This window comes from Papaver somniferum, unplaced genomic scaffold (genome assembly GCF_003573695.1).
Source record: "Papaver somniferum cultivar HN1 unplaced genomic scaffold, ASM357369v1 unplaced-scaffold_115, whole genome shotgun sequence".
In the NCBI taxonomy this organism is placed as follows: domain Eukaryota; kingdom Viridiplantae; phylum Streptophyta; class Magnoliopsida; order Ranunculales; family Papaveraceae; genus Papaver; species Papaver somniferum.
In genome coordinates, this window is record NW_020620492.1 from 2,180,618 (window position 1) to 2,192,895 (window position 12,278).

Here is a 12,278-nt window from a genome sequence, read left to right on the forward strand (position 1 = left end):
TCTTAATAATAATCGGAGCCGGAAAAAAAAAATCAAAATAAGATAGGAAACTCCAAAACCACAAAAAAATTAGAACTAGCAAAAAAAGAAAAACTTAACTAAGAATGTTGGGTGGAAATATCTATCAAAGTTTTTTATTTTCTTTTCTCCGACTCTGTCTTAATTTTGATTTTCTTGATCATATATCCTCTGTATTGACAAGAGTCGAGAAGAGAAAGAGGAAATAGAGATGGATCAAATAATGGGAAAGGTTGGAAGCTTATGGTTTAGCAACAAAGCAAGCAAGGAACTTGGCTACGTTGGTAATGAAATTACTGTAAGTTCTTCCACACGTCTCTTATAAGCAATTTCATTTCTTTCCTTGGGATAAAATGTTTGTACATATTTAGGCTGATTTGATATCCATTGTCCACCTATGATCAAGAAATTTGTATCTTCAATAGAAATGGAGAAATGTTCAACAATTTTATCGTTAACATCCATGAATTTTAGATTTCTATTAGAAGTTAGATGAAGAACATCGATACGGTTTCAAACCATGATTTGCAGCTTGTTAAATTTTCATGAATCAATATTTTGTTCATACATATTATATTTTTTTTTTCCATTTTCAATAGTCAATGCAAAACAGCATAGAAGGAGGAGCTAAATGGTTGGTTAATAAAGTGAAAGGTACCAACATATCGTTCTTTTGGAATGTATATATCTTCATTTTTGCAAGATATGTTCAACGTAATTTCAACTTTGTCTTTACAGGTAAAATGCAAAAGCCATTGGTAGAATTGTTAAAAGAATATGACATGGCAATTGGTATTTTCCCAAAAGATGCAACCAACTACGAGTTCGACGAAGATACACATAAACTAGTCGTGCACATACCATCTGTTTGTGAAGTCGGATACAAAGACTCATCTGTCTTGCGATTCAACACGACGGTGACCGGGATTCTAGTCAAAGGAAGCTTAAGCAATATGGAAGGAATCAAAACAAAGGTGATGATTTGGGTGAAAGTTTCTAATATATGCACGGAAGGCGCATCAAAAATTCATTTCACAGCTGGATTGAAGAGAACGAGAAGTAGAGAGGCTTATGAGGTGATCAGAGATGGAGTGGGTACCGATAAGTTTTAATCTAATTTTTTTGTGATTTTTCTATCCACTAGTGCAAACTGATTAAAAATCTAAAACTTGTGAGTTATTGCTATTAGCAGTTCAGTTACAAAATACAATAAGAAACTGATATTGCAAAAAAAAAAAAAACTTAGACAGCACAGAAGATGCTGACAATCAGATCTAAATAGTAGCAGAATGGGTGTGTCTTGTATTGAAACAATCTAGTCTTGCCATTACTGGAAGGTAAGGTTTGAATTTTGAACCATGGACATAACAACCATTACTAGAAGTAATGAAACATGAGATCCCTTGCACTTGAATTCATTCATATATGCCTGTCATTCTGCTGAATGAACAACAATAAGGTGATGCAGGAATCCCTGCAAAAGTAAGCACATCCAACATCCATTGCTTTCAGGCAACAATCACAAAAGAGCTACGACGAAAGCTTAGTTTCACTCAAATCATTTAGAAAGAGCACGGAAATGAACATTTACAAGGCCGATTAGCATTTGCTGTACCTAAGAGCGTCAGATATGTATATACCGATCCGATACATAAATCAAAATGTAGATAGTTGATAATCATGATATTGATATTGCAAAGAAATTCAAATTCAGAGAAACAATAAGAGTATGATAAGATCGAATCAGTTCTGTGCAGTAGTAGTAGTCGAAGAAGTACTAGTAGAATTGGGTTGTTGTCTTAAGTTTGTGAGGTGATCAATCCAACGATCATCAGGAACTTGATTAATCCAATCAGGTATAAATCCTGCTTGAAATGAAATCCCACGCATAGCATTCATGATTCGATTTGAGTTCTCCGGTGTTAATGGATTCTCGTCTTCGATGAATGCTCTTGAGATTTCTGAATTTGAAGCTTCTTCAATCGTCTCTTCCTCTTCTTGGTGGTTGAGATGGAGAGTTTGAATCCCGATTTCAGGTTCAATATGACCATTAGAGGAGATCATTTCGAATTCATCATCATCTAGATTGGTTTCAGAATCAAAAAGAAATTATCAGGAGAATACGAAATTAACGTTCACGAGATTGGAGATTAGTTTTGAACTGGAATTTATTACCTTGAAGGAATTCGTTTGCAGAGATCGACATTGTTCTCTCTGAGATTAAAAGATATTCTCAGATTCAGAATTTGATTTAAGAGTGATGTAACCAGATCAAGTGTGGAAAAAAAATAATAATATAAGTGCACCAGCCGGGAATCAAACCCGGGTCTGTACCGTGGCAGGGTACTATTCTACCACTAGACCACTGGTGCTTCTTGTGGTTAAAGCTTCATCTGTATAGAATTGAATCTTCCAAGCAATGCGGCTTGGTTACACAAAGAGAACTTGTGTAAGCTGAGGCATACCGGTACACCACGGGAATACGTGAAAGAGTTTTCGTCTCTGATGCTAGATATTCGCAACATGTCCGAGGAAGATAAGTTGTTTAATTTTACATCTGGTTTGCAAGCATGGGCTCAGGCCGAAGTAAGAACGCAGGGTGTCAAAGACCTACCTTCGGCCATTGCAATCGTGGAAAGCCTTGCTGATTTTAGGTCAGTCAGTACCTCAACTGATGCTAATATGAAGGGAAAGGATAAGAAGAACCAGAAGTGTAAGGACAAGGAGAATAAGAAACGTTTTGAGGCCAAGGAGAAAAGCTATCAAATGGATGATAGTCTGGCTGCGAAGAACAGGGCCGACGGTTGTTTCTTATGCTAGGGTCCTAACCTTGCGCGTGATTTTCCAAAGAAAGAAAAGGTGTCCGCAATAGTCATTGAGGGCAGTGGCGATAAAGAAGAAACTGATCAAGTGGAGCATGTTAATTCTATTCAACTATGCAACATAGTAGCACAAATGGCAGTAGTACAGCATGGGCTGAGTGGCGCTGGCCTGGTTTATGTGAAAGTTGGCATTCACAATCATCGTCTCTGGGGCATGGCAGATACAGGTGCGTCGCATACTGTTATGAGCTTGTCGTGGGTTTGGAAGTATATCAGGCTGATCACTGCATGAAGACAGTGAATGATATAGCTAAGTCAATCAAGGGGATGGCTGTGGCGAATGTTGAAGTAGGAGAATGGCGTGGCCAAATCAGTGTAATGGTGATGCATCTCAATGACTTTGAGATGATCCTTGGTAACAACTTTTTCAAAGAAGCAGAGGCAACAGTGATTGAAAAAGCGGGGGTCTAACAACACCACCCAATATTTCGCTTAGCAATATGTATGGAAAAACTCGAATATACTTTTAAGAGAATCAACAACACTCAATCAATTAAAAGTATATCAACGAGTTTATATCTCTCTCTTGATTTGGTTTACTCAAGCAGGAACTGCGAGTTCTAATCAAATGCAAGGAATAACTTGGATGGTACCAAAGACCAATATCCAAGGATCAATCAATAACAATCAACAACCAAAGGTTGGATTATTCTAATTGATGATCTGATGCACAACCTGTATTATTTCAATTATAACAATATAATGCGGAAATTGAAATAACACAGACACCAGAAATTTTGTTAACGAGGAAACTGCAAATGCAGAAAAACCCCGGTACCTAGTCCAGATTGAACACACACTGTATTAAGCTGCTACAGACACTAGCCTACTCCAAGCTAACTTCGGACTGGACTGTAGTTGAACCCCAATCAGTCTCCCGCTGATCCAAGGTACAGTTGTACTCCCTGCACCTCTGATCCCAGCAGGATACTACGCACTTGATTCCCTTAGCTGATCTCACCCACAACCAAGAGTTTCTACGACCCAAAGTCAAAGACTTGACAATAAACAAATCTGGCTCACACAGACAAGTCTATCAAAAGACAATCTGTCTCCCACGGATAAACCCTAAAAGGTTTTGTCCCGTCTTTTGATAATAATCAAGGTGAACAGGAACCAATTGATAATCCGGTCTTATATTCCCGAAGAACATCCTAAAGTTATCAATCACCTCACAACAATCTTAATCGTATGGTAGCGAAACAAGATGTTCCGGAATCACAAACAATATGAGACGAAGATGTTTGCGATTAGTTTTTATATCTTTCCTATCGGAGATATCAATCTCAAGCCAATCAGTATGATTGTACTCATACGATAGAAGATGCAAGATCAGATCACACAACTACGATAAAAGTAGTATGGGTCTGGCTTCACAATCCCAATGAAGTCTTTAAGTCGTTAACCTGGTTTTAGAAGAAGAAAGCCAAAGGTTAAAGGATACCCGACTCTAGTATGAAAACTAGTATCACACGTGAGGTGTGGGGATTAGTTTTGCACAGACACTAGAGTTCCCCTTATATAGTCTTTCAAATCAGGGTTTGCAATTAGGTTACCTTGGTAACAAAGAAATCAATATCCACCGTTAGATGAAAAACCTGATTTAGATTCAAGCTAATATTTCTCAACCGTTAGATCGAAAACTTATCTTGTTATACACACTTGACAAGCTTTTAGGTTTGTTAACCGTACCCAAACGTATGCACTTATTGGTTCAACAATAGTTAACCAAAAGGTTAGCCATATGAGAATTCCATATTAACCACGTTCTTCTTCACCATAACTAGTTCAAATGATTCCAAATGAACTAGTTAGAGAGTTGTTAAATTGTAAGGAAACTCATGTACTACACAAGACACAAATGAAGCAAAGATGATTTGATTCACTTGAATCGGTTCATGAAATTTTATAGCCACGGTTTGCAAACTGCGGTCCTTAGTCTTTCTAAGTATAAGTTCAGAAATCATCTTCAAATATATAACCTTCTCAAGTTCGCAGACTAGGTTCGCGGACTTAAGTTACCAGGCAGAGTTTACAAACTCCAGCAGAAATTCTCGGGTATGAGAACTTCGCCAGTTGACGGACTGGGTTCGCGGACTTAGTTTCACGCAAGTACTTTGTCAACTCCAGCAGAAATTCTCGGGTTTGAGAACTTCGGCAGTTCGCGGACTTGGCTCACGCCATTCTTCCGGTTCTCTTGATCAACAAAGTTGGCAAACTTTGGTTCAAGGAATAGGACTTATACATAGATATGTTTCCAAAAAACTGCTTATGTCCACCATTAGTTATGTAATCTAAACTCTCATTTAAATCATTGAAACATTCTTAAAGGGCGTTATATAGTTGTTGCACCATTTCTCGTCAATGCAATTTTCAAGATGATTGAAACATATCATGACTTTCATCACATGGTAAAGATAAACTTGGTTAAATCAAAAATCTTACAATCTCATATTTTGAGATATAGATAGGAAAGATATACTCGGATCGAAATACTAAATGTGCATTATCAAAGTCTATATATATAGCATACGACTTCTTGTCTCAAAGAGTAGGAGATAGAGTAGATAGACTTTTGAGTGATAGATTCAAGTCTTCACATACCTTTTTGTCAACAAGTTCCACCGGTTACTTGAGTAGTTATTCTTCTTGTATGATGAATCGCCACGAAATCCTTGAGCTCAACTACACTTTCTATCCTAGTACGAGACTTAGCTATAATAGACTAGAAATCAAGACTTATAATTTTGATCACTAACATTGATAAACATGCTTGAGATAGCAACGCATGCGAGTTCGACTGAGCAATGCTCAAACAGTGATGCCTCACCTTGGCGGGATTTTCATACAATGTCCAAGTGCACCTTGTTTAGTGAAAGGTGTAAGGAAAGTTAGTCTAGTTGACATGAAGTGTGACAAAGGAAAGACAAGTGATTTTGCTCCTGTCCGCTCGTTCGAAGAAAGCTTAGATGAGATTCATATGGAATTTGAATATTCTATGGATATTAGCATCCCTTGTTCGCCGTGATTAGCATGTGTACGAAGCAGGGGCCTTGCATTGATGTTTGCAAGTGCCTGAACCTGCAAGGTTGCTGAAGTATGGAGACTTTAGCATGTTATATGTTTGTTATTTCTGTTTCAAGTTTAAGTTGGGTGTTGCTGATCTTATGGTCTTAAAAGATGGCACACTATTTATTGGTGTATTTGCTTTGGTTAGTTGTTTGCTTTCAGTAAGGACGAGTGTTGGCCAGTGATATAAATTGGAAGGAGTCCCTAAGGTTTCTTATGTAAGAATAGTGTAATGAATGAAGGAGGTGTTTAAGCAAAAATCTTGTCTCTTTTTGCTTAATGTAAAGCTAGTTCATTGGGGAAGCACTACAAGTATACTCAGCCAAAGTATATAATAAGAAACGCTGAAAGCAAGGCCAAGCAAGAAGTGAAGTTGGTTACATAGGCTATTTTGATGTTGGGAGAGTTACGTAGAAATGCCACAGTATTTTGAAGAGATATCATGGAGTAACGCAGCAAGAATGAAGATGTAAGTTCATTAAGCATATGAGTTAAATGGTAACTCATAGTTAGGAAGAACATGATGTTGTTTTTCCGCCACATTAAAGCGTAGCAGTTTGAAAGAACAAGTGAGGCCTTGTTAGTTTCAAAGGCGCGTGAAGAGGAACTACTTTTAAAGTGACGGTGGAAAGCCCCGAGTATCCTAAGTCATGGATAATATCATGCATTTGAGTCGAGTTTGCAGAAGAGTGTTGCAAAATGATTGAAGAACACTTAGTTTATAGTAAGGCCTGTTGAATTGAAGAGTGCAATGTCAGTCGGAATTGAAGGAAGTAAGCTAATCTTTGTATATCAAGATGATATGTTGGCTGTTTAGCATGTACACTTAGGCACGGAATGGCTTGAGGTAAAATTTGTGCGCTGATGCAAGAGGCATAGTGACATATTGCAATAACATTTGGGTGTTGAGATGTGAATGAAGTGGAGATTGAAGCGTAGTCAACGATGCGACAATGATGCTGGAATTCATAGGATTAATGGCAAGGAAAACAAACTAGGTGGTGGCGTAAAGTACTAGGCAGAAATTTTTTTGGCAAGGTTGAAGGCTAAAGAAAGTTGTTGATTTCTGAGAGTGGCTCAGATGCGTACAAGGCCAAAGAAAGTTCAGTAGAGGCTGAACTGATGTTGCATTCAACGAGGACGTTGAATGGATTGGGTGGGGGAGGTCTATGACATGGCCCAACAGTTAAGCGCAACAGTTGCGCATTACAGAGAATGTAGCCTGGCAGCTGGAGCTGCACATGCCGACGGTGTAGCGCCAACATGGCTGAGACAAGAAAGGCTACTTAACATACATGCAACAACTATGGGATAGTGTTGCATATCCTTATTCAGAGTTTTCCCATCTCAAGGAAGGAATAAAGGATGAACTGCAAGTCATGGGATGACTTTGGCATGGTCCTAAGCTTTGGCCAAGGCTTGGACTATGCATATGCGTCAATGGCGGGGCCAAACGCGCCATTGGTATCAATTACTCAGGAAAAAGGAATGCAAGTGGTGCATATGAAGCTTGAAGTTGAAATGAAGCGATTCAAGACTCAGTTGGCATGATATTTGGATGTTGGCATCCAAATGAGCTAAGTGCATAACGAGTGAGTGAAAATTTGAGAATTTGACGACACTAATTGATACGATGAAAAGTGTTGTTGCAAGTTAAACCAAGATATGGTGTTTTGGTTCTAGAGAGTTCTAGAAAAGTTCTATTTAGAGTTTGGTTTATGTTAGGAAAGTGTCTTTGTTTAGAGTTTGATCTTTGTTAGGAAAGTTTATTTGAGTGGTCGTCAAGTTTGTGAGACTATAAGTAGCTATTGATCCATAAGAATTGTACACCGAATTTGATTATCAATGTAGTATTTTATTTGCTTCCGCGTGTGCTCTCCTCTCTCTTGCTCGATCCTACATTTGGTATCAGAGTAAGGTGAGAGGAAAGAGTGGAGAAGGAGAAAGAGTTAGAGTTAGAGAAGTTTTTCATCGTTTTTGTTTTAGGGTTCAAGAAAAAGTCGTTGTTTAAGAAAATTACATGAAGTTTGAGCTGAGTAAAAGGTTTAGTAGTCTTGTGAAGAGTTTCTTGGTTGTCAAGCACATTCTGTAGCTGGTGTGCGTCTTCACTAAGGTTCAAGAGTTATAGACGAAATTAATTGTCAAGTTGGGTGTACAAAAGATAAAAGAGTTATGCTACTGTTTTTCCGTGAAACTGATGCGTGCTTGTTATGGTTACAATGTTTTTGTTGCCTAGGGTTATGACCTGAGATCAAAGATGAACTGTCGTAAAGATTCCCGACTGTTTTGAGAGAGCTTGATACCGTGAAGTTTGTTGGAATTTGGTGGTTCTTAGTTTGTATTACTGGAAGATTACTAGAAGTTGATGATGGTGATGGAAGAATAAAACCAGGTGAAGATCGAGAAAAGAAAATGAAGATGTGTCCATGCGGAAATCTAGAAAGTCAGGAGATGGAACCTTTGAATTGTGGTCGAGAAGAACATGCTAATGAAGATTGGTTGGTATATGGAAGGTGCCAGTTTTAGGAAAATGGACAATATATGGACGGTGCCAATTTTAGGAAACTCGACAATATATGGAAGATATATGGAAGGTGTTAGTTTTAGGAAACTGGACGATTTTTGGATGGGAACATTATTTGGAAACCTTTGTTCAACTGCATGTTTTTGGAAGGTGTCAATATTTGGAAATTTTTTGTTCCTCGTGATATGTTGATTTATGGAAGTCCTGGTGAGTTTGCTAAAAAAAAAAAGTGAAAGTGAGTGCTGTTATGGTGGAGCTTGAGTTGCAAAGAGACGGTGAGTTGTGATATGAAGAGTTTGTTAGTGTGATAGTTTTGTGGCAGAGACGTTGCAGAAAGAAGATTTGATGTTGGTTGAGATAAGAAGCTTAGGGTGAGTGGTCGATTCAAAGGGTTAAGTCATGGATTCGAAATAGACGCAAAAGAAGATCAAAGTTGGTATTGCAGTCGGGGAGGACTTGTACAGTTTGATGAAGTTGATCGAATTCATAAACTTAGAATGACAAAGAAAGTTGGATGATTATGTTTGATCTTAAGGGAGGATGGTAGCATGTTTAAGCTCAAACATGTTTAAAGAAGTGAAGTGTGGTTGAACAGTTTGCCGAGAGACGGCAGTGCTGACAGATAGGTTAGATGGTAGAGAAACAAGCATGTATCTTCTCGCTCCGTTGTGGGTTAGATGCTGGAGATAGCTCCTCGCTCCATTGGGTTAGATGCTGGAGATATCGATGCTCCTCGCTCTATTGGGTTAGATGCCGGAGATGCTCCTCGCTCCATTATGGGTTAGATCCTGGAGAACAAGCATGTATTTCCTCCATAGTATGGTGATTGAAGATTTTGTGGCAGAAACTTGGAAGTCTTACAAAGTGTGCCAGACATAGTATGGTGATTGAAGATATAGAGTTTTTTTGCTTTAAGATGGACACGCAGCTGGTGATCAATGCTGTTAATGGAGACATTAACAAGCAGCATGGGAAAACCAGCCTATGGTTCAAGAGATTAAAGCTATGCTAGGAAGACAATTTTATAAATAGGAAAGCTAATAAGCCCGCAGATAAAGTGGCTAAACATGCTGGGGTTTATGGCATTCCTGAAGTTTGGTATGACTATCCCTCCAAGTTTTATTGCAAGCACATTGGAGGATACATACAACGTTACTGAACCCAAGCTATTTTTTCGAACCTTACTGCACCCACTAAGGATTAGCATTGTGAAGATTCTGGTAGTTCTCAACTACTGAGAGAAATCTAGAATCAGTAACCATATCCATATTGGCGTCTACATGTTGCCATTAAGAAAAACATATTGGCTACATGTAACAACACACTCCATAAAGCATTTTGTTTACATTATTGTCCAAGTAAAGTCATAAAAAAACAGAAGCTAGATCATTCACTAGTAACTATGCCACTTTTAGAACGGTTTTAATAAATTCATTAATATTGATATCAGACGATCCACCCTTTGCCAATGCTTTTCTGCAGCTCTCTTTGAGTTCATTAGCTGCTGTCCTCATCTTTCTACTCTCTTCATTATCTCCATTCGAGTTCATAAACTTCTTGACAGTCATTGCAATTGCATCCCTTTTAACCAATCTATTTGCTCCGACTTCTTTCATCACCTTCATTCCATTTTCCCAATCATCCACAATCAATTTACTGTTAGTGGGTTGATCTAAGCCTACCGGAAAAGTAAGCATGGGTACACCTGCATAAACACCTTCAAGCGTCGAATTCCACCCACAATGTGTCCAGAAACCTCCTACTGAAGAATGACAGAGTACCCTCAGCTGTTCACACCATGGCACTACACAACTTTGAGCATTAGCCATCTCATTGCCAGAATCTAAATCAGCAGCAGAGATAGTGGTTTCATCTTGCCCACCACGTAAAACCAACAAATATCGAACACCACTCTTAAGTAACCCAGCCAGAATCTCCTCCATTTGTTCACTTGAAGTTGATAGAAAACTACCGAAGGACACAAACAGGACTGAATTGTCAGGTTGGCAATCTAACCATTTCAAGTACTTGTGCTCCTCCATGTTTACATGCTTATGCATCTTTGTAATGGTGTCACGACCATCCGCAAGTGAAATGGAGAAAGGTATAGACGGACCAACCGGGTATACAGGTACGGGGAGTATTTCCATTAAAGTTTCTGTAACTTGAGGCTCTAACTCATGGTGGGTAGTGATAAGAAGACATTTCGCTTTACGAACTGCACTGACACCTGCCAAAAGTCCCCTCAAGGTCTGTTCGCGAGAATGATCTAATGGCGGTGGCAAGTCGGCTAATCTTATAGGTGAAACTCCAGGAATATAGTCTATTAGCTCGTCCAAAAGTCCTAATAATACACGGATTGTTAAAATGGGATGCTCTACAAAATTACTTTTACTAAAAACTGAAGCTCAAAAAATTAGAAATAGTACCTGAAGAGAAATCGATTGGGTAATGACCATTCTGAGCAAGGAGATCAACATGATAGAAAATGGAGAACACGGAAGCCGACATCGGCCAAAATGAAGCCACCGGAATATTCCTCCGACTGCCAGCAAAAACTGCGCATGGCAACAAGGTATCGGTTATGATAGCTGTGACCGCCACACCAGAATCATCATTTTGTTGCAACTGGTCGAGGAACTGCTCAAATGGAGCTTCCATCTTTGTATAGACAGCTTCAAGGAAACCAGCATGGTCCAATCCTCGTACCAACTCAGACGGTATCACGTTCGGAATTGAACGAAGCTGAATCTGTGCCGGTAGTGTTGACTCGGTTGATGATGACTCAAGGAAACCGATCCACTCTTCTGTAACAACAAAAGTGATTCTTATATCATCCTTGCCTGAAAATTTAGTGGTCAGAAGCTTACAGAAGTTCATCATAGGATTGATGTGTCCTCTTCCCGGAAACGGCATTGCTACCACATGCCGCCTCTTGATTCTACTGCTGCTTTCCATTTTCAATTCCCTCAACTTGATCCAGTAATAAGAGTAATATGCAGATGAGATCGGAAATATTGGTGCTATTCAGTTTACCAGTGAAGACTGTGTAGTCTTCCCTAGCTTTTGCAAGTCAAATTATTCGGTTAAGACAGTGCCTTGGAAGCATAACCACCACACATGTTCTGAATACAGTTATCGAGCAAAAACATAAAAAAAGAGATCGGAAATCAATGTTCAAGGATATTAAAAGTTTTATGAGAAGCAATCATGTTATATAAAGAACCCCGCGAGATTGGGTATACCCGAAATTATTGGGGTATATACGAGATAAAATCCAAGACATTAAGAAATAAAATAGGCCATCTCTTGACCATATATTTTGTAAACGGTTAATATATTATTATTTAATTAATATTAAAAATTTTGATTAAATTAATTAATTGAGTTTAGATTAAAATAATAAAATTATGAATTCAGTAGATTAAACCTTTTATCTGTCATATGAGTTTGAATTCGATCAAAAAATTTGGTTTTGAAAATGTGAAAGGTCGGCAAGGTCGACATTTGAATAAGGTGATGACTAAGTGTGGCCGGCATGGTCTACGTTTCAATAAGGTGTCGACTAAGTATAGCAGGCAAGGTCCGCGGCTGAAGAAGACGCCGGCCATTTGTAGGCCGGAAGGGTCTTTGAATGAAGAATATGCCGGCTATATTGGGCCAGCAATCTTATGGTCGGCATGTAAATATTTCCTACAATGTCGGCTATATGCAAATAATTTCTAACATTGTCGGCTGACTTATAGTCGGCATGCTAATAATTTCTAACATTGCCGTCTGTTTAA

General features: G+C 38.6%; 3 protein-coding genes and 1 non-coding gene across 4 annotated transcripts; 1 reads left to right on the forward strand and 3 right to left on the reverse strand.

Moving 5' to 3' along the window:
* The first annotated feature begins 144 nt into the window (after positions 1–144).
* LOC113329282 (uncharacterized protein At5g01610-like) lies at positions 145–1,374 on the forward strand. Its single transcript, XM_026576240.1, has 3 exons — positions 145–316; positions 618–672; positions 757–1,374. The coding sequence occupies exons 1-3, from the start codon at positions 230–232 to the stop codon at positions 1,128–1,130; spliced, it is 516 nt and encodes a 171-aa protein (XP_026432025.1). The 5' UTR covers positions 145–229; the 3' UTR covers positions 1,131–1,374.
* A 387-nt stretch (positions 1,375–1,761) lies between these two features.
* Positions 1,762–2,224, reverse strand: LOC113329100. Its single transcript, XM_026576072.1, has 2 exons — positions 2,194–2,224; positions 1,762–2,099 (listed from the first exon to the last, which is right to left on the reverse strand). Exons 1-2 carry the CDS (start codon positions 2,222–2,224, stop codon positions 1,762–1,764), a joined length of 369 nt encoding a protein of 122 aa, XP_026431857.1.
* Positions 2,225–2,319: 95 nt separating this feature from the next.
* On the reverse strand, positions 2,320–2,390 carry TRNAG-GCC. The gene has a single exon. It is a non-coding gene; the product is annotated as a tRNA-Gly (tRNA).
* Positions 2,391–9,851: 7,461 nt separating this feature from the next.
* On the reverse strand, positions 9,852–11,518 carry LOC113329029 (UDP-glycosyltransferase 87A1-like). The gene is made up of 2 exons (XM_026575997.1): positions 10,923–11,518; positions 9,852–10,837 (listed from the first exon to the last, which is right to left on the reverse strand). Exons 1-2 carry the CDS (start codon positions 11,449–11,451, stop codon positions 9,894–9,896), a joined length of 1,473 nt encoding a protein of 490 aa, XP_026431782.1. The 5' UTR covers positions 11,452–11,518; the 3' UTR covers positions 9,852–9,893.
* Between the last annotated feature and the right edge of the window lie 760 nt (positions 11,519–12,278).

Coding starts and splice junctions, on each gene's coding strand:
- LOC113329282 (XM_026576240.1), top strand. CDS start 230: ATGGATCAAATAATGGGAAAGGTTGGAAGCTTATGGTTTAGCAACAAA. Junction 317..617: donor ACGTTGGTAATGAAATTACT/GTAAGTTCTTCC, acceptor CATTTTCAATAG/TCAATGCAAAACAGCATAGA. Junction 673..756: donor GTTGGTTAATAAAGTGAAAG/GTACCAACATAT, acceptor TTGTCTTTACAG/GTAAAATGCAAAAGCCATTG.
- LOC113329100 (XM_026576072.1), bottom strand. CDS start 2,224: ATGTCGATCTCTGCAAACGAATTCCTTCAAG. Junction 2,100..2,193: donor TGCAAACGAATTCCTTCAAG/GTAATAAATTCC, acceptor AAACCAATCTAG/ATGATGATGAATTCGAAATG.
- LOC113329029 (XM_026575997.1), bottom strand. CDS start 11,451: ATGGAAAGCAGCAGTAGAATCAAGAGGCGGCATGTGGTAGCAATGCCG. Junction 10,838..10,922: donor CCCAATCGATTTCTCTTCAG/GTACTATTTCTA, acceptor GTGTATTATTAG/GACTTTTGGACGAGCTAATA.